The 23,665-nt window shown below is 36.3% G+C and overlaps 2 protein-coding genes across 3 annotated transcripts; one reads left to right on the top strand and one right to left on the bottom strand.

Annotated features, from left to right (window-relative positions):
* The first annotated feature begins 349 nt into the window (after positions 1 to 349).
* Positions 350 to 11,304, top strand: LOC127646190 (ectonucleoside triphosphate diphosphohydrolase 8-like). 2 transcript variants are annotated; one of them, XM_052129679.1, is made up of 10 exons: positions 350 to 451; positions 721 to 866; positions 3,387 to 3,504; positions 4,779 to 4,929; positions 5,105 to 5,264; positions 5,866 to 6,096; positions 7,017 to 7,283; positions 7,890 to 8,000; positions 9,747 to 9,881; positions 10,177 to 11,304. In XM_052129679.1, the coding sequence occupies exons 2-10, from the start codon at positions 741 to 743 to the stop codon at positions 10,369 to 10,371; spliced, it is 1,494 nt and encodes a 497-aa protein (XP_051985639.1). In that variant the 5' UTR covers positions 350 to 451; positions 721 to 740; the 3' UTR covers positions 10,372 to 11,304. The 2 variants fall into 2 exon arrangements, with proteins under 2 accessions (XP_051985639.1, XP_051985638.1); XM_052129678.1 differs by having other exon boundaries at positions 350 to 439; positions 10,177 to 11,303.
* LOC127646166 (uncharacterized) lies at positions 10,542 to 23,213 on the bottom strand. Its single transcript, XM_052129641.1, has 10 exons — positions 23,026 to 23,213; positions 14,849 to 21,998; positions 14,330 to 14,409; positions 13,944 to 14,107; positions 13,742 to 13,858; positions 12,729 to 12,810; positions 12,540 to 12,654; positions 12,271 to 12,369; positions 11,509 to 11,585; positions 10,542 to 11,407 (listed from the first exon to the last, which is right to left on the bottom strand). The coding sequence occupies exons 2-10, from the start codon at positions 21,980 to 21,982 to the stop codon at positions 11,323 to 11,325; spliced, it is 7,953 nt and encodes a 2,650-aa protein (XP_051985601.1). The 5' UTR covers positions 21,983 to 21,998; positions 23,026 to 23,213; the 3' UTR covers positions 10,542 to 11,322.
* Between the last annotated feature and the right edge of the window lie 452 nt (positions 23,214 to 23,665).

Below are 23,665 nucleotides of genomic sequence, written 5' to 3'. Positions count from 1 at the left end.
AGGCTGTCTATCATTGCCCAGATACGGGAGGACATCCTGTCAAATTCCATAAAAACATATCTTGGAACTGATTCAACTTGTGACAGATTTATGAATATATATATATATATATATATATATATATATATATATATATATATATATAGTGGAAAAGAACATTTGGCCCAGTGAAACGTTTTGATTGTATGCCAGGGTGTGTGTTTTGTGTGCATTAGAACATATCTATGCGTGTGAAAGAAGAAAAGTGAGTGAATGTGTGTGTGTGTGTGTGTGTGAGCGCGCGCATGTATGCTTGTAATGCTCTGAATATATACTGGGGAAGTGGGAGTATAACTTCAGTACCCAGAAGCCTCAACTGGAGTAAAGGTGTAGAGGTAGTCTATATTTTCTGGCATGTAGGAGCTGAAGTGTGTTCATAGAGAGAGTTGTACAAAACAGGGTAAGGAAGAGGGTAAGACGCTTGCTTTCTTATCTGTTATGTTATGCATATCTACTCTCCAATCAGCATTAAAATAGCATTGACCACTGGAAGCTCTGGGTTAATCATTAACTCTCTTGAACTTTAACTTGAATTGGCTTGTAAAGCCAAAACAATGACGAACAAAGCAAAGATAAATGAATGTGTCTGAACCAGGATTTCACTATTTGACTGTCTCAGCTCTTTGGCATGTGAGTCTCAACGTTGTTGTACCTGTGGTGCTTTATTTGTTTTATTTTTAGACAGATTATTTACCACAGACATGGGAGTTCAGATGAAGCCTTTAATGCTGGGCGCTGCATTTGCTGCTGTTTCCTGTACAACCATCATCGCTCTGATTCTCTCTCTTGCTAATCATCAGACTTTGGATCAGCCATACTCAACACAGGTGCAAACATTTTCAACTGTCAGTTAAGATGTGGTTTCATGTAGTACCCTGAGGTGTAAGTTATCATGAGTTGTATTTGTGTGACATTTTCATTTAGCCCCACCAGGAAGAAATGACCAGACAAACTCATGCCAAGTTAACTTTCATATCTGCTGGCACTCACAGTTTTCAGTGTGTTGATATTTGCTTTATCAGATATTATCATTCTAAATACAGGTTGGCAGCAACTTATGACACTTTTAAGCGTGACTAGCCATTCCTACAATTCGTCATATTTTGGACATGTTTTAAAACGTAAAAAAAATAATATTTAAAATCATTTTTGTTCAGTCTCTATAGGGACATGTTCAACTTTTAGGAAGTCATACTGGTCAACCTTAAGGACTTAAAAAAATTATTTATTAGCTGTTTATGCAATTATTATATTCTTCAGGCAAGGGAAAGTGAAGAGAAAAAGATTGGAAAATAGGATCAGCACATGATATCTGAACCTGCACCACTGACTATAGTTAATTAAAATTATAGTTAATATTTTAACAACATGTATTAATACTGAATGATAATACATTTATTCATTGTTCATTTATAATGTTATAAATTATAATTATGTTAACATTCACAAATATATATATATATATATATATATGTATATATATATTAGGGCTGTCGATTTAACGCGTTAATTCAGTGCGATTAATTTTATTAAAAATGACACATTAAATAATTAACACAATTCATCGCAATGCCCCTGGACCATAGTAAGGAAGATTCCTGAGAAATGCAAGCTTGTAGTACCACCTGTTTACTCCAGAGGGCAGTAAGTGAAACTTCAGCTGTGTGGTAATGCGCAGTTTATACAGTGAAGAAAACAACCATCCAGCAGCAGCACAACCAAGTGTGCCACATGCCCTCAAAAGTGAAGCCAAAACATCTCGATCGCCCCCCCGGTGACTGGTCCTAGTATAGGTCAAGATGTCAGCGCCATATCGGGACACTGGCGGCTTCAGTTCTCACCAATGGAAAAGAGCGAAGGGGCGTCGTCCATCTTTTATTACAGTCTATGAGCACAACACAAACATTGTGTACGTGCTTGCGTTCAAAACACTTGATGGAGCACAAATCCGAACTAAGAGATCTCAAGCAGTGTTCTAAGTATTAAACTATATTTAACTTGACACAGTGACCTAAAACATTTATGTTTATGATGCAACACACCCGAGACGCTACACAAGCATGACTGATGCAGGTGTACATTGACGGGTCCTTAAACAAGCCCTCATAATAAATCTCGAACTGATTGACAAATTTACTTGTGAAATGGATTGCTGTGAACTGTATGCCAATGATTGACTTGTGTTCAATTATATGGTAGTAAACAATACATTGTATTCTAAAACCGCTTTTGTATTGTCTTATCAATTATTAACTCTTCTGCCACAAGAATGTAATGCATTTTAATTATTAGAATTTTTTTTATTTATATATATATAATTTTTAAATATTTAAAGATAACTAATATATAATTATTTCATCATTATATATTGAATTATTGTTATGTGAGGCTTTCTCAGCATATTGTATATGCGATTAAATGCGATTAATCACGATTAATTAATAGGGACACCATGTAATTAATTTGATTAAAATGTTTAATCGATTGACAGCCCTAATAAATATATACAGTATATATTTATTAGGGCTGTCAATCGATTAAACATTTTAATTGAATTAATTACATGGTATATATATATATATATATATAATATTAGTTAAAGGAGACCTATTATGCCCCTTTTTACAAGATGAAATTTCAAGTCTCAAGTGTCCACATAATGTGTCTGTGAAATTTCAGCTCAAAATACCCCATAGACCATTTATTATACCATTTAATAAATGCCTCTTTTTGGGTGGAATCAGAAACACGCTGTTTTCGTATGTGTCTCTTTAAAAGTAAATGAGCTGCTGCTCCCCGACACAGCTCTGGTCTGTGAATAAAATCAGAGACAACATAACATTAGCTGCATTAGCCGTGGAATCAGCTAACAAGCACATTCAGAAAGGTGATTTGCAAACATCCTGTTTTATTTTGACACTCATTCACAAAGCTGTCCAGTGTAAAATTTGCATTATTTTGGGGCACAGTTCCTTCAAAAACAAAACTAGTCCACTGCGTCTTCAGTGGCTCTGATGCCGGGAGTACATGAAGGGTACTTTAACCCATCCGAAGTACACGGATGGGTTAAAGCCGCTGCGCACAGTCTTTAGGAAACGAGCGGGGTCCGAGTTGGGGTGGCAAAGCTCATTTTAGGGTGGCAGCTGTGCCACCCTTCTGGCCCCACCACTGAATGTAACAAACTCTAAAACCCTAAAATGACTGTAAAAATTATGATTTAAACAACGATTTTGCAGTTCAAATAATACATTAGTTTAAAAGAGGAATTAATTAGTGCTAGGAAAGCAGTCACACCCCATAAGTAAAGTTTTTCCGTTAATCTAAAAGTCTTTGTCTGACTTCCTCAGTACGGGATTGTGTTTGATGCCGGCTCCACTCACACCACCCTCTTCCTGTACCAGTGGCTTGGGAGCAAAGAGAATAATACAGGAATAGTCTCTCAGAGTCAGAGCTGTGATGTGGATGGTGAGTAAAGTGCTATAAAATGTAACAGCTCTCTTTTCATTGGGGCTAGAACATCATACACTGTTGTATGGAAATGATTATATTATTACACCACGGGTCTGTTAAATGCTTGATTCTGATTGGTTGACAGATGTTCTAAGGTGTGCAATTATTTAGGCCATAAAGTAGTTCCAGGTCTTGACCGCATTAAGGTTCCATATCACTTCGCCAAATTATTTCAGTTATTTCAAAGAGCTCTACAGTCAACCACAACAAAATAACTAGTTAAAACAAGACATTGGTTAAAGTAAATTGGTTAAGAATGTCAATGTCTAAAATATCCTACATTAATTTTAATTTTGGTTAAAAAGATCCCTAGCACTCCCTCGTCTCCCCCGCACTTATGCCTCCTACACACTACACGACTTTCAAAGACGTCGGATTGTGGTACTGTTCATATTACACAACTGTCTGTCTTGTCCATGGAAATCATAGGGTTTTCAAATTACATGAAGAAACATAAAATAGACACCGGTGCTCCTGCCAGTGTTCCACAAATGTTTCCTCCATTTCTTCGTTCCAGTGAGACTTTCTTTATACCCCAGCCATGCTAGTTGATGTTCTGTTGCAGGTACGTCATGACTCCTCCCATTGAAACTTCCCGTGCCCCGTTTCTTGCTCTCTCATTGGCTGTAGGTTAACGCTGCAGTTGAATTCAGTCAAAACATATTTCACCACGCTCACACACTCGTGGACACCCATTATACACGTAACGCACACACCTAATGCCCAAACATACTCGTGAGAGAAAAACAGAGTCGTCATGTCAGCGCACTCCTGCGTCTCAGTGGTGATGAAAAAAGTTATTAAGGTTTACAACGGGAATATGGCGACACGCATCTGGGTGATTCTGAATTATTTTTTACATACGTTAAGGTGTTCCAGAAGTATAAGTGTATTCAAATGTACCAGTTTTAATTGTCAACATGTTTATATATATATATATATATAATATTCTGTATATCTATATCTAAACCATGGTTTTTTTTTTCTTTTTTTAGCTAATTTTTTTGTGAATATTTAATTAATAATGTAATTTCAATCATTAAAATCAAAATACTTTTAAATATTTTATTTATGTATTGTTTTGATGTTATTATTTAGGTCTGTGTTTAGCCAAGTTGATATATTAGAAATATTTTATAAATAAAAAAAAAATTAAAGTTATATATATTTTTACTACACATATAATTTTATCATGCATACCATTTATATTTTCCATTTACTTTAAATAGGTGATGGCATATCCAGCTATGTCCAGAACCCCCCAGGTGCTGGAGAAAGTCTTAAGAAATGCTTGGACTTTGCCAAGTCATCAATACCATCAGGAAAGCAGAGGGCCACACCTGTGTATATAGGTGCCACTGCAGGCATGCGGCTTCTTAGGTAAATGTACTGTCCTCATCAACCTCTGGTTTGTCAAAGTGTTTTGGGAAAATATTTGGCCATATTTACAGAATCAATTCAGTTTGTGCTGGATTATATTACTTTTCTTGATCTATGTCTTGTTTTGTCTGTCAAAACATGAAAGGGTAACTTTGTAAAAACTTTGGTTTTACAGCTTACAGAACCAAAGTCAAGCAGACATTATTCTTGCTGAGGTCGCCAAAACTATCCGAAGCTATCCTTTTGATTTCCGAGGGGCCAGAATACTTACTGGCATGGAGGAGGGGGCTTATGGCTGGATCACAGTCAACTACCTCTTTGAGAGCTTTATCAAGGTGAATACAGTGGCTTTATTGATTATTAAACATTGATGTAAAATGTTTTATTGGCTATCAAAGGTGCTTTATGCGCGATTCCGACAATTTTGAACAATTCTTCTAACACTACAGCCAACGAATTGGACCGCCCCATATCTTTAACCATATGGCATATCTACAAATCCCTGCCTAACATAAGACATGTTAGCCAACCTGAAGTAAGCAGACATTAGAGGTTGCATTTACTCCACTGACAGTTTGGTTTAGAAACAACATTTTACAACTCGCTTTTGGTGTCACTCTATGGACATTTCACCCAAACACCGAAACTGGCACATATACATTTAACAGCACTTTCAGCATCGGCCACTGAGGGTAGCGGTTCAAATTTCAGTAAGTACGAACAGACCGATTTCAGCTGAAGAACATTCAACCTACTGTTGCCAAATTCTGGTAATTTCTCAGTTTTCCAAATTTAAACAGAAAGTTAAAGGTCAATGAAGTATGGAAACAATGGAACCTGTAATACTATCTTCAATCTCATCTTTCAAGCTGTTTTTCAAAGCAAACTCAATTAGGTCAATCAATCAACAGCAACTCTTAATGAATTTCCTTGCAGCATACTTTTGAGGGAAAGTGGGTCCACCCTAAAGCAGGACGGATCCTTGGAGCTCTAGATCTGGGTGGCGCATCAACACAGATCTCATTCTCCCCTAAAGACCCAGTGAGAGTCCCAGAATCAGCTTTTAATCTCCAGCTCTATGGCTATAAGTATGAAGTGTACACACACAGCTACCAGTGCTATGGCAAAGACCAGGCAATGAAGAAGCTTCAGGCCTGGCTTCACAAGGTTGGTTTTGGTTATACAAATTTTTTTTGATCACAACATATATGCTCATTAAACTGATAAAGAAAGTGCCTTCCAGTAATAAATATGATTATAAACTGTACATAGTTTGGGCTGTGATCTAGAACTACACAAAAACTTTTGTTGTATGTAAGCTGAATGATATTATATACACATTCAAACGTATGATTAAAGGTATAGTTCACCATAAAAATTACAATTCTCTAATCATTTTCTCCCCCTCATGCCATCCCAGATGTCTATGACTTTCTTTCTCCTGCTGAACAGAAACTACGATTTTTAGAAGAATACTTGAGCTCTGTAAGCCCATACAGTGTTCCTAAAAGCACATAAAGCAGCATAAAAATAATCCATTCGACTCCATTGGTTAAATCCATTTCTGTAATAAGTGATATGTTGAGTGAGAAACAGATCAATATTTAATTTTTTTTTATTATAAATTATCCTTCCTGCCCACGCATTCTACGCGCATATCGCCAAAAACAAAAGAAGAAGAACGTGGAAGTGACAGTGGGGATTTATAGTAAATATATATCTGTTTCTCACCCACACCTATCATATCGCTTCTGAAGACATGGATTTAACCCCTGTAGTGGCTACTTTTATGCTGCCTTTGTATGCTTTTTGAATCTTCAAAGTTCAAACATCATTCACTTGCATTGTCTGGACCAACAGAGCTGAGATATTCTTCTAAAAATATTAGTTTGTGTTTTGCAGAAGAAAGAAAGTCATACACATCTGAGATGGCATGAGGGTGAGTCAATTACGAGATAATTTGAATTTTTGGGTGAACTATCCCTTTAATGTGTTTGTCAGTACATGTATGAGATTGTTGCAGAAATAATAGTGAAGGTTTAACATACATATTTACATTGAATATATTATGTCTTTAAACCATCTAGAATGCTGGTGCATCATCGGTTGTCAATCATCCATGCTATCACCAAGGATATAACTTCACTCTTACGTTGGCTGAAATTTACAACTCCCCTTGTGTGGTCACACCAAACAATTTGAACTCTACTGCTAAGATCACCTTCCTAGGAATCAGCAATTCTTCCCTCTGTCTTTCTCTAATGGAGAAAATTGTTAACCTAACCAACTGCACCTTTTCTCCAGACTGTGGTATAGATGGGGTCTATCAGCCTCCTGTTAATGGCGAATTCTTTGTGAGTGTTGCTTTCCTTATCAAATTAGCTTCAATTGTTACTTGTAATTTACATGTATTAAATTTTATCAGTAGTTTTAATGTAAGGTAATGTTTAATGTATGAAAAAAAAAATTCTTGTGTAAAGATATACAATTTGCACAACATATTCAAAACACATATTTTGTTGTATCTATCATGTGTTTTTCATGACCTTACATGGATTTTGAAAAAAAAGGCAACAATGATTGATGTGTATGTGTATTATGATATTTATATTATCTAAAAAGTAATTCAATTGAACTATTAAACATCTTTTTCTTGTCGATCACAGCATTCTGCTGTCAAATATTTTTACATTATATTATGTCTGTCATATTGCTTGGCTGTCACTTTTCACATAATAACATAATTTCAACTCCAATAAATATTTCTTGTCCAGTTATGGTAAGAAACCATGTAATAACTGGGATGTATAGCCAATCGACCATTATCAGAAAATTAATCAGACAATTTAGAGTGATTCAAGACTGACCATCTGACTGTACGTTTACCCATACTAAGACTTTTATTTGTATTTTGCGTGTTTAAATTACCTATAATAGCGACGTTTTTGTGCCCATCTCAGGCTTTCTCAGCATACTTCTACACCTTTAACTTCCTTGGTCTTGCCCCAAAAGCTCCACTAAACCTGGTTCTTTCTACTATTGACAGTCATTGCAACAAAACCTGGAAAACTGTGAGTCCATATGCACACTCGAAATTCAGATACGGATTAAGATGTAATCATATACATTGTGTGTATATATATATATATATATATATATATATATATATATACATATACACACACACACACACACACACACACACACACACACACACACACACACACACACACACACACACACACACACACACACTACCGGTCAAAACTTTGTAAACACTTGACTGACATGTTTCTCATGATCTTACAAATCTTTTGATCTGAAGGTGTATGTTTAAATGTAAAATTTGTTTTGTAGACAAAACTATAATTGTGCCACCATATAAATGTATTTCATTATAAAACTAAAATCTAATTAAAAAAAAAAAGTTTTTGAAATTGATGACTTGGACCAAATAATAAAGAAAAGCAGCCAATAGGTGCCCAACATAGATGGGAACTCCTTCAATATTGTTTAAAAAGCATCCCAGGGTGATACCTCAAGAAGTTGGTTGAGAAAATGTCAAGAGTGTCTGCAAATTCTAGGCAAAGGGTGACTATTTTGAAGATGCTAAAATATAACACAGTTTTGATTTATTTTGGATCTTGTTTAGTCAACACAATTCCCATAGTTCCATTTATGTTATTCCATAGTTTTGATGACTTCATTATTATTCTAAAATGTGAAAAAAAATTTTTTTGACCATTAGAGAGTGTGTGTGTGTATATATACCAATTAGCCACAACATTAAAACCACCTGCTTAATATTGTGTAGGTCCCCCTCGTACCACCAAAATAGCACTAACCCGCTATTCTAAGATGCTATTCTTCTTAACACAATTGTACAAAGTGGTTATCTGAGTTACCATAGACTTTGTCAGTTTGAACCAGTCTGCCCATTCTCTTTTGACCTCTCTCATCAACAAGGCATTTCCGTCCACAGAACTCATTCTGAGTAAATTCTAGAGACTGTTGTTACAGAAATATTCAAACCAGCCCATCTGGTACCAACAATCATGTCACGGTCCAAATCACTGAGATCACATTTTCCCCCCATTCTGATGGTTGATGTGAACATTATCTGAAGTTCCTGACCTGTATCTGTATGATTTTATGCACTTCTGCAACATGATTGGCTGATTAGATAATCACATGGATGATTGTTGGTGCCAGATGGGCTGTTTGAGTATTTCTGTAACTGCTGATCTCCTGGGATTTTTACACACAACAGTCTCAAGAATATACTCAGAATGGTGCCAAAAATAAAAACATCCAGTGAACGGCAGTTCTGTGGACAGAAATGCCTTGATGATGAGAGAGGTCAACAGAGAATGGCCAGACTGGTTCAAACTGACAAAGTCTATGGTAACTCAGATAACCGCTCTGTACAATTGTGGTGAGAAGAATATCATCTTGTGATGCTGTTTTGGTGGCATGAGGGGGACCTACACAATATTAGGCAGGTGGTTTTAATGTTGTGACTGACCAGTGTATATGTATATATAGAAGAGAAAAATGGGTTGCAAATTGGCTAAGATGTATGTAAACTTCTGACTTCAACTGTATATATATATATATATATATATATATATATATATATATATATATATATATATATATATTAGTAAAAAGTTAACAAACCTGGTGAGATGAAAAGTGATCATATCAATCATGATATTAGTATATGAATGAGTAAAGTGCATTTTAATCCATATTTACTAATGTTATTTCATTTGTAATGCCAATCTTTAAATGTATATGGTTATTTCTTTCTGCAGCTTGTTGCCCAAAATCCAAGCATTAAGGCAAAATATCTGAGAGATTATTGTGCTTCTGCTCATTATATCATGACTATTCTCCTGAAAGGACTCAAGTTCAGTAACATCTGGGATCAAATCTCTTTTGAAGAAAAGGTAACACAGTCGCAGCATAAATTAATGTAAATTGGGCAATGCTTCAACATCAAAAACTGGCACAATTCACCTTCACCTTACCAGTACTTCAAAGAAACTGTATTTATTCATATTTTTTTCCCCCTCAATAAAACAAATAAACATCATACTGCCTTGCAAACACTTATAAATATAGCAAAAATAATATTACTATATTTATATTATGAATAATTTTATATCTCATATTATTACTATGACACTATTCATTTCAATTATTGGGGATTTTGAAAGATGTATAATCTTATAATAATTACAGGTTGCAGACACAGATGTTGGTTGGACACTGGGCTACATGTTGAACCTGACCAATCTGATTCCTTCCGAACGGTCCAGAGCAATAACAGGGGTGACGCATAGTCAATGGGCTGCTCAGACTTTCTTTATCGTCTGTGCCCTCTTCCTCAGTCTACTTATTATAATCATCCTGTTTCTCCATGATCCAAAGCATTAAGGTCTGTGTCATCACGTGTGTGTGTGCGTGTGTGTGTGCTTACCTAAACGTTTTCCTGTGATATTTCAGACACCAGACAGAGAGATCTCTTCACCGACAGCTCTTTTGACTTTTGTTTGTAATGTAATGTAATATGTGATGTTTTCTACACAAAAAGCTCACAATAAGAGTAGTTCTGAAGAAAGCATAATGAGATTTATTTTTTACTTGTTTTTCTTCCATTCTGTAGCATTTATTGCACAATATAGACTTCTATGGTAGAATTACATTTAAACGTGGGTTAAGTAGTAAGTTATTTATTGTGTTTTTTTTAACATTGACTAGACATACCTCACTGATTAAGTCTGTATTAACTAATAATCTATGCAGTTATGTTACTTAGGTTTTTGCCATTCATTTGTTCACAATATTGTTCACTTTTATCTGCTTTTATTTGTATGGATTCGTTTTCAAATTTCACTTCCACTCAGCACTTACAGATGGGCTTAAAGCATTTATAGACATGTACTAAAAATACAGTTACAAGATTATGTGTGATATTTTAAAGAATTAAAACAATATTGTGCTTTGCACATATTTATAAAATATAGAGACTGCATCCACCTTAAGCAATGATATAGGCCTATAAACAGCTTATATTTGTTCCTATGTTTTTGTTTGATTGTACTGTATGTATGTGTGTGTACATCATTAGATATAGTTTGAAAATACATTTTGTCCCAAAAGCAAGCAAATTCTGACAAACCCCCCCCCTTTGGGTAAAATAAGGGGCATCCTCATTTGGAAAAAACATTTAAATACATTTATAAATTAGCTATACTCAAGGGTTGGGGTTTGTCTAGTAATTATAATTAAATGTATATAAAAACAATAGAGGTCTATGGTATGTCCTCATTTAGATAAGCGTGTGCGCTCACGTGTGTGTGTGTGTGTGTGTGTGTGTGTGTGTATTCAACAGCAACCAGACTTCTGTGGTTGCTCTCTTTTCAATGTTGTGTGTTGCTGCTTCTTCTGTCTATTCTGCTGCACTAACAACCTGGGAGTAATGACAAATGAGTAATTATGCAAGGGCAGAAAAACACATATTGGGCAAGTAATTATACATTTGTGATGGTTTTTGTTTGCTTTGAGTCTTACTGAGCAAGAGTCCTCATGGATTCTGACACATTATCCCCAGTAGAAGCACTGCATTCCATGAAATTAATGTTATACTCCTAATAAAGGAACAAACACAACCAAGCTTTTCAAATAAATTATATATATATATATATATAACACAGCTTGTTGGAGGACTATAATATAAAGTGAATACAATGAATTGATGATCTGCACTCCGATAGAAAACTATTCATGTTTTTATTTCATGACTTGTAAAGGGAAAATAGACACAGACGTTTCGGCGCATAGACCTTCCTCAATATATAAAACAATCAACGTATTCACCATATTTTTATATTTAAACCACATCTAGTTAGATTCATCACATTACACATCGAGGAAGGCCTGTGTGCCGAAACGTCTGTGTCTATTTCCCATTTACAAGACATGGAATAAAAACATTAATAGTTTACTATTGGAATGCGGATCATCTCTTCATTTTATTACGAAAGCTAAAAAGATTGACGCACTCAAAAAATACAAAGACAATATAAAACGACTGAGCGCTGTGTGAAAATAACTTTGTCGCACTATAATATAAACATATTGTCATTATAAATAATCACAAGCAAAATGGAATCATTAATGTGAAAGCTCAAGTGCGACATTTGGAATAATTCATATACATTTGACACATTCCTGATGCTGTCTGGTTATATACATATACATATATATATACATATAATTCTAGTCTAGAGACTACATCTGTTTATAGAGAATTGGGTCACAATGTAATCTTACTCTGGCCAGATCCTCCCCTTCTTGAATCTGGACTTTACGCTCAACACAGTCATTCTTGTTCCCAAGCAACATCATGATGACATCATCAGGAGCTCTTTCCTGTGTGACATAATTCATAAGTAATATGATACAAGGAAGGAAATTCAGAGATAACAGTTATTTTGTATGAGTCATTGACAACTTATATAATGCAATATTATATTTCTGATTGTGCATTAGGAAGTTTACATAAATACCAGCGAAAATTAAGAAACAAAAACATTAGCTACCTGAACTTTGGAGATCCAGTCTCTTACAGAAATAAAGCTATTAGGAGATGTGATTTCATACATGAGCAGAAGCCCGTCAGCCTTGTGGAACACTTGTGTGGTGATGCTGTGAAACCTTAAAAAGATATATTTTTAGTTAATACACACGCCTCTTTCTTTACCATGTATTGTTTTGTTATGATATCTTACCTCTCTTGACCTGCTGTGTCCCATATGTACAGTTTAACAAATCTGTCATGCAGCTCAACAGTCTGTACACACGTGTCAACACCTGGGTGTAACAAACACAGGATATTTCCAACTATACTTTTCCCATCACCATTTTTTTAAAGTAAAATATCTCTAATAAAAGAGCAATTTTGACAATAAATGGGGGAATTTGCAATATGGCGGAAAGTTATATATATATACATTTTCTGTTTTAATACATTTATAAAATGTATGTTTTAATATGAATTTATATTTATATAATATTATACTTAATTTATATAATATTATAATTATAATATTTATAACTGAAATTAACTGGGGTACATGAGTAAATGATAATCATTTATCCTTTAATATTGTTCTTAAAAGCCTAGCTCATCCTCAGTCAAAGCCAATGAAGAAATGTAAATCATAATGTGTTAATCATACACAGGGCCATAGCTAGTGGGGTGAAATATGGTAACAATTCTAGGGGCCCAAAGGTCTAGGGGGCCCCTCAAAAAAAATAAGGGCCCAGAGAAATATACAGTCAGGGGGGCCTTTCTACGGTCCTAATCATGCATAAATATAATAATAATATATTCATACTTTGAAATAAATAAAAACTGAATTGATGCCATTATCCATAAAAATCCCAACAAGGAAATGCATTAATGCAATTCCATTGTAGTTTAGAAGTGCCATATAGCAAGCAACATTTATATTTACAACAGCATCTATATCACTTATAACTTCAGCATGTGTATTCCCTGCAAGGATGATCCCAGAAAAAAACGTTTTGGTAAGGAAACCTTGTGGCTTAAAAGCAGAATATTGTTGATTATATAAAAGACTGCCCTTTTAAATCTAATGCAATGTTGTAGTTTTCTTTTTCTTTTAAATAGCAAGAAAGTGAAGTAAAATATTTTGTCATATGGCAACACCGTATCAAGATGATTTATGTACAATATTTTCAAAAAACAAGAATGCCTCTTCTCGTCTGCAAGGCTCACCAATTGTAGAGCGGTAATCTGGACTGAACTGTCCTTCATTGAAGCGTCTTATAAAGGAAGTTTTCCCCACACAGCTGTTTCCCACAATGACCACATTAAACTGAGCTACTTCAGTACCTGAAAGTATATAACAGAGTTCATGTTGATATAAGTGTTAGAAATGTGACCTTAATAATTAATCTACAGACCAATGTTTAATTACCTTGCTCAGTGCTCTTCTTTAAAAGTGTTGTCTGTCTACTTTCAGGGCTTCTATCATGCTGTGCTGCTTTTATGATTTGGTCCAAAGAAACTAGACAAGCACCAGTTCCTTCCTGTATAGATACAGCCTTGCCTTGTGGAAGAGATTTTGCAGCTTCTTCATTTCTGGAGCACAAAAACCAAAAATGAAAAATCTGTTTATTATTTTACTTATAATTATTGTCATATAAAAATCTGAAGTGTGTCTGGGTTTTTATACTATACATTTAAAACACATAAAGCCAAAATCACGGAAAGTTCCATTAAATTTGTACTGTAATACTCCTGTTATGTCTGTCCATGGAAAGAGACAAAGACAGCCAACTCATGTACATATGTCTGCCATACCTGGCTTCCATGTTGCTATTCTCATAGTCAGATTGGAAAATTGGTTGATCTGGTCGTAAGCTGTGACAGGGATCAGAAACCTGAACAAAACAAAAGTTAATCAGTATCTATTAAGCAAATTTGGTAAATTAGAGTAATGTGTGACATTGGTTAATAGTAGGGTTGCCCACTGTCCTGTTTTAGCATCCCTTATTTTGCCCGAATTGAAGACGTCCTGTTTGGAACACCTATTGTCCCATATTTTAGAGGCAAAGCGATCAAGGAGGACCGTTGACTGTTTCAAACACCCCAACCTCCCACACCCACCTGATTGGCAGGCAAAATGCTCAAGCGCTCAAATGTTTCTTGTATTCACAAGGTGAAAAATTGGCAAACCAATAGTCTCTGATGTGCTTCCTTACCAGTTTATTGCAAAAATACATAACACTTCCCAGATAAACATCTTCTGTAGAAGATGGAAACAAAGCATAAAATCTAAGGTTGATTTCTAAAACAAGAGCAAAAGAATGATACACTTACCGTCAAGTCATCTCTGGGCAGATTGTCCTGGACCCCAGAGCTGTGTGGTTTATCTTCTCCCTCTTCAAATTCATTCCCGCTTTCAGAAGTGGCCAGCACACCAAGGCCTCTGTTGCCCTTATTAGCACGCCTGGACCCAAATTTCCTTTTGGCTGATGGTGAAGTCCTTTCTTGTACAATAGGGTTACCACTCTCTTCTAGCTGATAGCTACTTGTGAGTGCACTGGGTACATCAAGATATTCTTTACTCCCCTTGTTTTCTGTGATATTAGGTTCCTCAGCTGCTTCAAGGTCCTCCCTAGGAGCAATTCTTTCTTGTTTACTTGTCTCTAAGTTCTCTGCAATCTTCTTAGCCTCTTCTTCGTCATCCCTCTTCTCTAGTTTGAGCTGTTGTCTGGGATTCTTGCGAGTTGAACCCATTTTTCTTCGTGTTCCCGGTGAGCTGGGTTCAGTGTTAGTTTTAGAGCTTTGGAGAGATGAGCCTTGGACTTTGCCATCTTGTGGTTGTGAGTTTTCTGTCATGCTTATTGGATAATATGTTTCATCTAGAGTGTTTATCAAGTCACTTGAGTTTGGATCATTAATGATCAGTTCATAGTCAAGATTTTGTGGAATTTGAGACGTTTTATTCAACATGCTCTCTATCTCGCTGAGAAGTGAACCCTCTGACTTATCAAGGCTATCAGTTTGTTCTCCTACTGCTTTTCCTACTATGTTCATTCCACATGCTATGTCCTCTCTTTTGTCTCCTCTGAGATTTTTGCGAGTCGAGCCCATCTTCCTTTTTTTCTCACTGTTAATGGCTTCAGATTGGGGATGTTTTGACATTGTCAATGGATTATCACAAATTTGTAAGGTATTTCTTTCAACTGCACCTGTTTGACAGTTCTCTGATTTATCCAGTTTTTCAGGTCCCATTGATTCACTTAGGTCAGAATGGATCTGATAATCCTTTTCATCTTCTTTCAAATCAGTTGTACTTACTAATATTTCAGATTCAGGATCTATAATATTGAATGCCTCTGATGACACATCCTTGGACTGAGTATTTATGAATTTATATTGTTTTTCAGAAGATACAAAAGAAAAATCATCCAAATACACTCTATTTTCCTCTGGTTTCTTCTCACTTTGTCTATCTTCTGCTGTACCAGCCTCTTCAGTACATTCAAGATGCTCTTTTTCCAGTTCTTGGAAATCATCTTGGTCTTTTAACATTTTCCCTTCTTGTACTCGAGGATTTTTCCGAGTTGAGCCCATCTTTCTCTTCTTTCCTTTGGTAGCAGATATTCTATTTTCATCATCCTGAGTGCTTTTTAATTCCTTTGATGGAACAAGATGGAAGGTGCTTTCAGTTTCTTCAGGTTCTGATTCTTTATAAGCATGCGGGTCAAAGTAATCTTCAGAAATGGTCTGATGAGTATCTTCAGGACTAAGCGTCAAGACACATTTGTGTTCTGTCCCCTCATAGAGATTGATTATCTCATTTTCAGTATTATCAGGTCCCTTCTCTTGACTTACTACTGAAACTTTATTCACTTCATCCTCTGGTTTGAAAAATATTTTTGAAGTAGCTGCTGGTTGAATGGCCCAATCAATGTATCTATTAACCTCTCCAGACTCTCCTCTTCTCTGTGTATCTCCATTAAATTTCATTTCACTTTCTCCTTCACAGGTTACTAAGTTTGGTTCTGTGTTCCACTCCTTTGCTGCCCCATCTCCATCCTTTTCTTTGGATTCATATTCTTCTTTTCTCTGTCCTTTGAGTATCTTACATGTTAACCCAAATTTCTGCTTTTGAACAACTGGATATAAATTTGATTGCACATCCCCTCTGTAAGACTCTTCAGGCATGATGCTTGTGATTTCAATTTGTTTAGGTATTGTGTCTGTCTCTCTCGAATCTACTGTTACAACATCTTCCAAAGGGAGATCGGAAACATTCTCAGCAGTAACATAAGAAGCACACTCAAATATTTTGAGGTTTTTATTAGAATTTGGATCGTTTTGCTCCTCTACTGATACTTCATTTTGATCAGGATTTTCAGTCTGTCTATATGGTTTGCTATCATCATGCTGAATGTCATGGGATTCTTTGTCAAAACATAAACTAAATGGTTGCTGATGTAAATTAGATTCTTGGAGAGTAAATGTTTCCTCTGTCTTTGTGGCATTGTCATTCTCTTTTTCTTCTTTAACATCGATCTCATTTTCCATTCTCTTCCCTCTCTGAGTTTTCCGAGATGATCCTATTTTTCTCTTCTGCAAGGATCTGTTGGATGCTCCATGCATTTTGCTATCCTCTGTTTGAGGTGCACAACTGTCAAGCATAACAACATGCTCAGATGATGCATGAATTTTAGCTTCCTCCATTAGGGCATCAGCCAAGACAGGATCAAAACGACTTACACAAGCAGGATTGTCTCTGAAAAAATCCACAATTCCTTCTTGGTCTTCTGGTAATTGTGGGCAAGCATCATCCTGTGGTGCATCAATTTGTGTTTCAGATATGTTTGATGAAGACCTTTGTTCTTGTACTAAAATAATCTCTCTAAACCACTCTTCATTTCCAGTTGAATCATTACATGGTTCTGTCTTTGTGGTTTTTCCATTTTCTCTTTTATTATCTGTTACATCCATCATATTGTTTTCTATCTTTTTATCCTGATCTAGAATTTTTGAATGTCCATTTTCCTCATTTGCAATTCCTTCCTTATCTCCATCCCTTTCCTTGGATTCTTCTCCACCCTTTCTTTTCTCTTTGTTTTTTCCGAGAGGTCTACGAGTTGAGCCCATTTTTCGCTTGTGAGGAATCGGATCAAATTTTGAGTGCACCTCCTGTCTGTGTGAATCTTCAGGAATGAGCCTGATTTCAGGAACTGTGTCTTCTTCTTCTGAACCTACAGTGGCAACTTCTCTCAAGAGAAGACCAGAATCAGTCACAGGTGAAACATTCTCAACATTTTCAGATGTGACTTTAAATGCTTCCAGGTTTGCATCATGAGAAGTATAATTTTGAAGAAAATCTGAATCAATAGTCATATTGCTCTTTACTGTAATTATATCTCCAATAACTTCATCGTCTTTGACAAGAACACTATTATCATGGGAGTTCTCTTCTGTTCTTTCTCCTTCATTGGTTGTTGAGTCAACACTTATGGTCTGAGTTTGAATTTCTAAGTGTGGTTTTGTGTCTCCCTCTACTGGCAATCCTTCAACATCTCCAGTATTTTCCAGGGAAGCTGAGTGAAATTCTGTGAGGCTTTGTGTTTCTATTATGTCACTGATACTCACTGCAGTGGATTCCTCTAAATCTGAACTACCTAATGATGGCATGAGAGCAGACTCAAACCGTACAACAGGGCCAGTATTATTCTCAACTCCAATTTCCCTCTTAATTTCTGTAGTTCCATCTTTTGTCTCGGATGTTCTTAATGTAGATTCATCTGCACTGTTCTGAGCCTCCAAACTGAAGATTTCTTCCTCTACATTGATCATACCTTCACTGTTAAGTCTCTCATCTTCATCATGATGTTCTTTTCCCTTTCTTTGGCCTTTGTTCCCACTGAGAGGTCTACGAGTTGAGCCCATTTTTCGCTTGTGAGCAATCGGATTCAATTTTGAGTGTACCTCCTGTCTGTGTGAATCTTCAGGGATGAGGCTGATTTCAGGAACTGTGACTTCTTCTTCTGAACCTACAGTGGCAACTTCTCTGAAGAGAAGACCAGAATCAGTCACCATTGTTGAGTCAACAGTAATGTTCTGTATTTGATTTTCCAAGTGTGGTTCTGTGTCTCCCCCTACTGGCACTCCTACATCTCCAGCATTGTCAAGAGTCTTTGCATGAAATTCTGTTTTGGATTTTGCTTCTATATTGTCACTGATACTCGCTGCCGTAGATTCCTCTGACACTAAATCTGAACTTCTTAATGGCTGCGTAAAAGTAGAGTCAAATCCTTCAGAAGGACCAGCATTATTCTCCACACCTATATCCGTCGGTTCTGTAGCTCCATATTCTGTCTTGGATGTTCTTAGTTTAGATTGAACTGGACTAGGTTCTTTCTCCAAACTGAGGATTTCTTCCTCTACATTCATCATACCTTCACTGTTAAGTGTCTGTTTTCCCATGTTTGTATAATTTTGCTCTTCTATTGATTCTTTGTTTTTCTCTGGATTTTCTGTTTTTAAATCTGGTGTGCTATCATTTCCCTCAGTGTTTACATTGGTTAGATGTTTTGCTACATCTAATATTGGGGCGGGTGCTGCATCCATCTCCTCATATTTTTCTGTTTCCTTGGAGTCTAGGCTCTCTAGGTCTTTGTCACTTCTCTCATCCTCTCGATCAAATGCTGCACACTCTGATTTTGCCCTGAGAAGTATCTCCTTTTCTTCACTTTCCTCATACACACTTTCATCTCTTTGGATAACGTCATTGCCTTCTTTACCAGGAGATAAACTGTAGAGTTCTTGGTGTACGTGAGATCCTGTAACTTCTTCAAGAGTAAATATTTCCTCTGACACATCTTCAACTGCAGTATTCTCAGTTTCTCCCTCTTTCTCTTCTCCAAAATTAATCTCAATTCCCAATTTCTTCTCAGCATCATTCTCTGGTGAACCACTTTGTGTTTGGTATACATTTAATGAGGGTTCCAACATTAGCAGTGCTTCAGACATGACAAAATCAGTATGACTTACAAAGGCAGGATTGTCTATTTCAAAATGTGTTGTTCTTTGTTGGTCCTCTGACAAGTGTTGGCCAACATTATCCTGTAGTACACCACTTTTATTTTGAGATATATTTGAGGAAGGCCTTTGCTCTTGTTTTAGGGTAATCTCTATCTCCTTTTTAGCTGAATTTTCACATGATTCCTGATTTGAAATTGTAACTCTTTCTGTGGTCGTCCCCCCCTCATCTTCATTATCTCTTTCTTTCACAGTTTTTTCCATCATATTGTGATCTATCACATCATCCCAGTCTATCATCTCAAATGTATCATCTGTTTTAGATTCTGTTTCAGTAACCATACTCTCATTTTCTCCTGTTGCCGAAGTTTGGGGACCTACACATTTTTTCTTGTTATCATGCAACATCTCCACTATTAAAGTGTGACTCTCTCTATCGCCCATATAATCCCCTTCCAAGTTATTAACATTGGCATCGGCTAACTCCATCGTCACATCACTGTTTACTGAAACTGTAGCTCCAATAAGCTTAACTTCTCGGAATGAAACACTATCATCACAGATGTTCCCTTCTTGTTTCTTATCAACATAAATCTCTTGACCTTCTTCAATAGGGCTACCAATATGTGCTGGTGATGCTGCATTGTTTATTGTAGACTCAGGAGATTGAGAACAAACAGGTAATTGAGAACAAACATTCGTTTCTGGCTTGGCGTCACATGAGAGTTGACTGCCCTCTGAAAACTGAGATGACCCTATATTCCTCCTTTGTTTTGAAGTGCTTGATCCTATAAACGTCTCTTTCTTCACAAACTCTGAAGTGTGGATGTAAGGGTCTGTATCACTCATCTCAAGTGGTGAATCTGTTGCAGTGGGTTCAGCATGGATTATATCTAACTCAAGCTTATCAGAACTTCTACTTCCTCCTGTCGTAAGTACATCAGTAGAAAGATCACAGTTATTATCTGTAGTAGCACTATGATGTTGTCTGGGCGCTGAAGAACATTCCTCATCATTAAACACAAGTTCCTCAGATACTGTCTCCTGTTTTGATGATAAAGTATTTATTGAATCATTTCTAGATGGTTCCTCTTTCTGCTTTAGAACCTCCTCGGTCTTTCCTGTGTTAACCGTTTTAAACTCTTCAGATGTGTTTTTGTCACTTCTTGGATCAGGTTCATTATGATTCCAGTCAGTAAAATTACATCCTACTTCTTTTAAATCTGTGTTTAGCTCATGGTCTTCTGACCTGGAAAGGGATGATGTTGTGATAGTCACATTCTGACAAGCATCAAAATCCTTAGAGAGGTTGCTTGCATCTGAACCATTCTTAGATTTAACATTTTCAGTGAGTAATGGGGGTCCATCGTGGCTAGAGGTTTCAGGTAGGGGCTTTGCTGGATCAACAACAGGAAAAGCAACTGACTGTTTTTTGGTTTCAGTTCCAGCTGAAACATCAGATTCTTTAGTGCTCCCAAACAAGAAAGACTGATTTGAAATAAAAGCTAATTCTGTGTGGGAAGATGTATCTGTAGTACTGTCCGCTCTTACGACATCCCACGTTTGCATCATCTCTCCTGACAAGTTGAACTCTGCTTGGACTTCTGCTTTCTCAACCCTCTCTGTACTTCTTGAATGTTCTAGTACCTCTAAATTTTTTATTTTTTCTTCTCCTCTGTTTCCCATAAGAGGCCTGCGAGTTGAGCCCATTTTTCTTTTTTGCCCAGTGGTGCTGGCTAATGGGGTTTGCTCCTGGAGCAACAGATCACTTTCAGTTAATGTGACTACACTGGAAAGCCCCATCTTCCTTTCTACATCATATGAGGAAAGATCCTTAGTATGACTTTGAGAGGTTATTTCTAGATGTTGGATTGCATCATTTTCATTATTTTTTGAAGCCATAACCTCAATGTGAGCTGTTTTGAGCTCCCCTCCCAATCCGGAACTCTCAGTCTGTTGGGATAGATTAGAAGGCAAATTCCATGACCTTGATTGCTCATGAAGATTACTATGATCTTCTATGGCTGATGTGATTGGTTCAGCTAGTTGCTCTTCACTTAACTCTTCAGTGGTCCTCATCTCATCAACAGCTTCACATTCAAGTTTTCTCTCCCCTTTAAACCCACCAGAACTCTTGCGAGTTGATCCCATTTTTCTTTTCCTTTCAGGCAGTTCGGTCTCCATGACTGCATCTTTGTAGCTTGCATGTGGAGAACATTCAAATGAGGATATTTGCTGAACAATGCTCGAGCTTGACAAATGATCAAATTGGACATTTGTAACAGTATCACCTGATTGGTTACCGGTAGTGGTGTGAGATTCAGACTGTCTAACTTCACATTCTGCAATCTGTGGAATTCCATCGTCATTGTCTTTCTCTTCATTATTTCTGGTAAGACCTCTAGGGCCTCGTCGAGATGAACCGAGCCTCTTAGGTTTTCTGCCTGACATGGCTGTTCATATGTGGCTATGGTGAGACAAACAAGTCAATTCTATAAATCTTTGACCTTTTTTATAAGACCATGATTAAAAAGGAAACCATAGAGCTTTAGGAATGTGTCAAATGAATATGACTCATTCTGCATGTTCTGCATTAGCTTTCACATTAATGATTACCTTTTGCTTATGATCATGTATGATGGAAATGTTATTATATTATAGTGCCTTAGCAAGCTGCCACGTCAAGTGTTAGTGTTCCTTTTGTTCTGTATAACTTATATGTCTTCTATCCAAAACAACAATGCAACATTAGTGACAATCGTCATTTCCGAAATAAAAATAATTTCACACATTCTCAATCCAGCAATCACGTAATGGCAGTTCTTAAAGAAATCTCCTCTCATGCACCCAAAGTTCATGATTTGACAATCATTTTACATTGATTTAGTCACATTTTAACTATAGATAAGTCTATACCTGATAAAGCAACACATCTCATGTGCAATTTATGCAATTCTGAGTAACTTTCTTTTCTTTTCTTTTCTTTCTTTCTTTTTTTTATTGGTTGTGGTTTGCTGTACCAATTCTGGCTTGTGCAAGTATTTACATTTGCCTCAAAAAGAAAAAAGAAAAAAAAAAATATATTCCTCTGACGCTTTCACTTTAAGTGGAAATGAAATCGTTCCATCTCAAGAAACTTTGAAGAAAATAAAACGACTTGAAAAGAAGCACTCCTCACACTATTGCTATACAGTACATGTTAAAAAAAACATTTGATATTAACAACACCTGGATGGATTAGGATTGTTTCATGACATCATCAAAGAAAAATCCCTAAATGAGCATTCATAAGTCCACCAGTCATGTCTATTCTCTACTCTACACAAAACTATTTGAAAATGACATCAGAACATGCAATTCTAAATTAAATTCATATCACTTTTGTGGAGCAATCAAACATGCAAGACATTGCACTTCTAAACGCACACTATGAAAGGTAACAGAGTACATGTAATCCATTCCCCTTAATAAGTACTAGGATAAACTGATGTTACCTTCTGTTGACCCTTGAAAAATCCATCCACTTTGCAGTTTAGGGGGTTAAGACAGCAAAATTGCTTTGGGAGTCCGTGTTTTTTTTATTTGGTGCTGAGCTCAAGTAGCTTCCTTTTCACTGCTACCCTCAACTTCCTGTACTGTGTAAGTGTGAACTATTAGTGTATCTTTCATGAAGAGAGCTGCTGACTGTTTTCCTGTTTAAACCACTCAGACACAAAGAAGAGCTTGTCCTACAAAACATTTATTGCACATTTAAGAGCATGCCTAAATTATTGGCATTATTTATTATTCATTATTAAGACTTCATGAGAACAGCAGTTTGTCCTCCGAAATGAGAATTTAATTCTACCGTCAGTTCTTAATTCTAATAATTTCTGAAGTGTTCTAAAAGCATGTTGCACTTAAAGGGATAGGTCACCCCGAAATGAAAATTCTCTTATAATTTACTCACCCTCATGCCATCCAGATGTATATGACTTCCATTCTTGAGCAGAACACGTTTGAAGAAAAATATCTCAGCCCAGTAGGTCCTTATAATGGATGTGGATGGTAACATGATATTTAATGCTCCAAAAAGCACAGACAATCAGCATTAACGTCATCCATAAGACTCCAGTGGTTAAATGAATGTCTTAT

Source organism: Xyrauchen texanus, chromosome 7 (assembly GCF_025860055.1).
Source record: "Xyrauchen texanus isolate HMW12.3.18 chromosome 7, RBS_HiC_50CHRs, whole genome shotgun sequence".
In the NCBI taxonomy this organism is placed as follows: Eukaryota; Metazoa; Chordata; class Actinopteri; order Cypriniformes; family Catostomidae; genus Xyrauchen; species Xyrauchen texanus.
Note: the sequence above shows the minus strand (reverse complement) of the source record. Positions and strands in the feature narration are given on the sequence as shown.

What these genes read in the sequence shown, in the direction of transcription:
- LOC127646190 (XM_052129679.1), top strand. Translation starts at nt 741, where the DNA reads ATGGGAGTTCAGATGAAGCCTTTAATGCTGGGCGCTGCATTTGCTGCT. An exon ending in TCAGAGCTGTGATGTGGATG is followed by an intron (nt 3,505 to 4,778) that starts GTGAGTAAAGTG and finishes TACTTTAAATAG; the next exon opens with GTGATGGCATATCCAGCTAT. An exon ending in TCTTTGAGAGCTTTATCAAG is followed by an intron (nt 5,265 to 5,865) that starts GTGAATACAGTG and finishes ATTTCCTTGCAG; the next exon opens with CATACTTTTGAGGGAAAGTG.
- LOC127646166 (XM_052129641.1), bottom strand. Translation starts at nt 21,982, where the DNA reads ATGTCAGGCAGAAAACCTAAGAGGCTCGGTTCATCTCGACGAGGCCCT. An exon ending in AATAGCAACATGGAAGCCAG is followed by an intron (nt 14,108 to 14,329) that starts GTATGGCAGACA and finishes TTTGTGCTCCAG; the next exon opens with AAATGAAGAAGCTGCAAAAT. An exon ending in ACTGGATCTCCAAAGTTCAG is followed by an intron (nt 12,370 to 12,539) that starts GTAGCTAATGTT and finishes TATGTCACACAG; the next exon opens with GAAAGAGCTCCTGATGATGT.